This window comes from Vombatus ursinus, unplaced genomic scaffold, assembly GCF_900497805.2.
Source record: "Vombatus ursinus unplaced genomic scaffold, bare-nosed wombat genome assembly UNPS02014808.1, whole genome shotgun sequence".
Taxonomy (NCBI): Eukaryota; Metazoa; Chordata; class Mammalia; order Diprotodontia; family Vombatidae; genus Vombatus; species Vombatus ursinus.
The window spans coordinates 5,416,370-5,420,652 of NW_020954586.1; the positions used below are offsets into that span (position 1 = coordinate 5,416,370).

General features: G+C 56.9%; 1 protein-coding gene across 2 annotated transcripts in view; it reads right to left on the bottom strand.

Annotated features, from left to right (window-relative positions):
* The window catches only part of CLCN2 (chloride voltage-gated channel 2), a 22,144-nt gene that overhangs the window by 15,778 nt on the left and 2,083 nt on the right, over positions 1-4,283 (bottom strand). The window contains exons 2-10 of one of the 2 annotated variants that reach the window (XM_027875311.1): positions 3,284-3,440; positions 2,967-3,098; positions 2,332-2,460; positions 2,089-2,222; positions 1,901-1,978; positions 1,654-1,732; positions 1,213-1,338; positions 441-525; positions 192-293 (exon numbers count right to left, since the gene is read on the bottom strand). In XM_027875311.1, coding sequence (XP_027731112.1) covers positions 192-293; positions 441-525; positions 1,213-1,338; positions 1,654-1,732; positions 1,901-1,978; positions 2,089-2,222; positions 2,332-2,460; positions 2,967-3,098; positions 3,284-3,440 — 1,022 coding nt within the window. The remainder of the gene's footprint in view (positions 1-191; positions 294-440; positions 526-1,212; positions 1,339-1,653; positions 1,733-1,900; positions 1,979-2,088; positions 2,223-2,331; positions 2,461-2,966; positions 3,099-3,283; positions 3,441-4,283) is intronic. The other variant, XM_027875313.1, reaches the window with a different exon arrangement.

Sequence of the window (4,283 nt, forward strand, 5' to 3'; positions counted from 1 at the left end):
TCTGTGGTCTTTTACCAATCACTGTGTTGCCCTGGGCCTCAGTTTCCCCATCTGTAAAATGAGGGCTAGCTGGCCTCTGGGGTTTCTTCCATCCCTGGCTCTGTGATCCTCCCCTCTCTGCCTTGCTGGTCCTCTCCACCCCTCTCAGACCCCTGTCTGACCTCTGCGAGGTGGGGCCGGACGCTACTCACTTCTTCATGAGGAAGCGGTTGATGGTTTTTTGCTTGCGCATCACCTGGACGATCTTGCGGTTCAGGTAGACAAACAAGGCCCCCCCAAAGCCACTTGCAATTCTAGGAGCGGAGGAAACTCGAGGGTAAGGCCGAGGAAGGACCCTCTCCCAGGCCCTCGGCTGCCCGGGCTCCCAGCCAGCCACCACCTTTCTCCTCCTTGGCCTGCACCTTCACCCCAGCCCTTCCTGCCAAACCTCTGGGTCTCACCCAATGACGGCAAAGGCTGGGAGCTCCTGTAGGTCAAAAGGGAAGTCAAGGCGGAATCGAGTTTTGAAGAGGGCGGTGATGGTCTCTGGGAGGAAGGAGAGAAAGCAGAGCGAGGCAATCTTGGTCCGAAGGGCTCCCCCCAACCACCCCCTCATTCAGTTCACAGGAGCTGAGAGCTCCGGGTGTCATCAGCATAATCTCCTACTTCTACAGAGGAGGAAACTGAGGCCTGGAAAGGCTGGGTCTCTCACAATCACAAAGGCAGTAAGTATCAAAAGTAAGATCTGAACCCAGGTCCGCTCCGGTCTCCAGTTCCACCTGCCCTCTTTTCACTGCACCAGGATGAAGCAATTCAGTTAAACTCAGCCAGCACTGGTTAAGCACCTACTATGTGCCGAGCCTTTTTCTGGGTGACCGGAATACAAAGACAACAGCCAAAGAGTCTCTGCCCTCAGGGATCTTACTTTAGATACAAGACAGAGAGAGACCAGGCAGTTGGGTGCTTTTCTTGGAGTCCAGGAGACCTGAGTTTGAATCCTGCTTCAAACACTTACTAGCTGTGAAACCCTGGGCAAGTCACTTAAACTCAGGCTCAGTTTTCTCATCTATAAAATGGGGAAAATAATAATAGCGCATCCCTCCCGGGAGATGATATTTGTAAAGCTCTTTGCAAAGCTGAGTGCTGGCTATTACTATTAAGCAGATCCCCAGTAGACGTCACTCCATTCGCCAGTCCCTAGGCCTCTGGTCGCCTACCTCATCCCTCACCCACCTTCATCCCGATTCCAGACCGCCAGAACTCGGAAGATGAAAGCACTGAAAGTGGCAGCGAAGAAGCCCCGCCAGTAGTTCCGGACAGCAAAGAAGGTGGAGGTGACCTCGATACTGAACAGCACTCCTGAAGGAAGGAAGGAACGAAGGAAGGAAGGAAGGAAGGAACGAAGGAAGGAAGGAGATGGGCCTGAGTCGGCCCCAGAGCCAGAAGGGACCTTCCAGATGGAAAGCCTTGATAGAGGAGGGCTTCATTGAATTGTCTGAGGTCACAGAGCTAGTAAATGTTTGGGGCAGGATTCGAATGCAGGCCTTCCTAACCTCCAAGTCGAGTCCTCTACGTATCTCAGGATACAGAAAGTTGTCAGGGTAAGGGAAGGAGGGGTGAATGAGGACGATTCCCTGCCCCGAAGGAGACGGGGCCCCAGACCTGGGCTCCTACCTCCGATGGGAGCGGCGAAACAGCAGCCGACGCCCACCGCACAGGCTGCTGCCAGCATCTCCGTGTTCCGAGACTCATTCTGAGGAGACCGAGGAAGATGGCGTGTGGCGATTGGAGGGGAGGGAGCGTCTCCAGCTGACTAATCTTGGGCATCTCTTTCATTCCCCCCCTCCCCGGTCCTCCTAAGATACCTTCTTCCCTGGCTGGGGGCTTCCCACGCCCTCCCTGCCCCCAGCATCGCCTTTACCTCATAGATGCCTCCAAAAAGGGAGAGGAACTTGCTAAGGAGTGCCGCGCACATGCTGGCAATATGCACAAACGGGCCCTGGGGAGGGAGAGGGGTGTGAGTGCTGGCGTGACACCCTGGCCTGGCCGAGAAGCCTGGGCTCCCCCTCCCAGATGCCCCTCCATGCCCTGTGTTCATTCTGAGGTCACCTCCTTGCCAAGGGGCATCCCGCTTCCCAAGGCGCAAGTCAGCCCGATGACCTTGGCCACAAAGGTCTTGAGCGTGAGATATTCCTTCAGTACGACACCCCGTAGAATTGTCTTCATCTCTGGGATTCCAGAGCCTGGAGGAGGAAAAGGAGTCAGCCAGGACCTGGATATGAAGGAATTCTGCCCCCCCACCCCCATACCTCCCATAGCTTCCACTTCTACCCCCTTCTCTCTTTACCCTACCGACAGCTTGAGGGGCCAGGATCTGGGTGAATCCAGCTGAGAAGGTGATGAGGACCACAGGGTAGGTGACCCAGGCCAGATACTGTAGCAGGAGGTTGGTGTCCAAGCCTCGGGACATCCACTGCTGGGCTGTAAGGACACGGGATGCTGACTCCCAGCTAGTGACCTCCCTCCCTTCCTGCCTCCCCCCACGCACCCTTGACTCTCAGCTTGTATCAGAGATACAAGGATATGACCAAGTCTTCCTAGGAGATGGCAGGCAGAGGTAAGGGAGGGTGAGGGGTGGGGAGACCGGGAGCAATGTGGTCTTACGAGGGTCATTAGTGGTGACAGCGGCCACTGGAGGTGGGGGGTCACTGCGCAGCGGAATGGCGGCAGCCGAAGCAGTCAGCATGGTTTGGAAAGGGACAGGAATTTGGCAGGTCTAGGGACTAGTGCTTGGCATCTATCAGGAAGCCATGACTGAGGTTGGGGAGGTCAGTGAGTGGTGGTATTGGTGTGTTGAGTGGGTGAGACACAGCAGGACAGTTGCTCAGGGGACGCTGGGCAGGGCAGGCCTTAGCGCATCAGTCCAAGCCCCCCCAGGGATGGTGTGTGATTGACCCAAGGGGGGTGTTAAGGAATCCCCCCCTCACCCTGCAGACAGGCAGCAATAGCATAGTCCATGGCCCAGCTGACCAGCGCCATGAGCAGCCCCAGCAACACCAGGAATATCCAGTCTTCACCAACCCTTGAGATCAGGAACTTATGACAGCGGACAGAGCAGACTAGGGCAAGGAATGGAAGGGGAGGGGTGTGGGGCACTGCTCAAAGCCAGCTTGTTCCCCTCCCACCTCTCACGCCCAGCAAGAGAGACTCTGAATGCCTCAGCCTCTCTCTGGACAACAGCCCTGCTCCCCCTCCTTCTGCCCTGCTCCCTGCTCCCCCACTGCCCCCTTGCCCCTGGCCTCACTGCGGCATCGGGCACATCGGCTCTGTCCATATTCCAGAAGCTCTGGGGGTGCCCGGGGAGAAGGAGGCCCCTTCCAATGCTCAGCACCCCCCAGTCGGATCCGGGCAGCCTCCTCCTTGGCAAAGGTGCTGAGGTCCTGGGTGTATCTGCCGTACATCTGGTGGCGGGGGAGGGGGGGAAGAGGGGCATCAGGCAGGGTTGGGGGAAGATAAGGACCCAAGGAGAGCCGTGCACATTATCTCCAGCCTCCACCCTCCTCCTCCACCCGGGGCATTTCCAGTGGAGCAGGGCTGGAGAAAACAATAGAGACATTACAGTCTGTGGGGGCTGCTGGGGCCCCAGTGAGAGGACAAGGCACAGTGCGTGGGCATGTCTCCAGTGGGGACAACCTTCGTGGGCCTTTCTGCTATGTCTGAGGGTCATGGATAAGGAACACAGCTCTTGGACAACTGGACAACTTGAGGTAGAAAGTCAGGAAGTAGGAGGAGAGAAGGTCAGGGAGCCCGGGGTGCCCTGGGGCACTAGATGGGGGAGGCCGAAAAACTGAAGGCCAGACCCGCCCAGGGCTTCTTGGCTTAGAGAAAGGGGATACTACAATCCCTATCACGATGTTTTCTCTGGGCCTCCCTGGCCTGGGATTGCCTCAGCTGCCTTTCTAATCCTCTTTCTGTGCACCCCCCCTCCCCAATCTTCTCACTCCTCCCCAATCCTGCCAGCCTAGCCAGAAACAGGGAGCCAGAGACACATTCCCTAAACTCCCAGGGAAGGAGGAAACTCCAGTTTGGCCCCTCCAGCCCCACTCTGGGATCCTATATCCCCTTTGCAAAGAGGGGGTAACTTGAGGGGGATGGGAAACCTTTTCATGAAGGCGATGAGGGAGGAGCTGACTTGAGGGGCTAAGGTTTTGGGCTTAGATGATGGTGAGGTGGGGAGGGTGGGGAGGGTGGGGAATGGGGAAAAATCACTGAACCACTGGTTTAGACCAGTCAAGTTGTGTGTG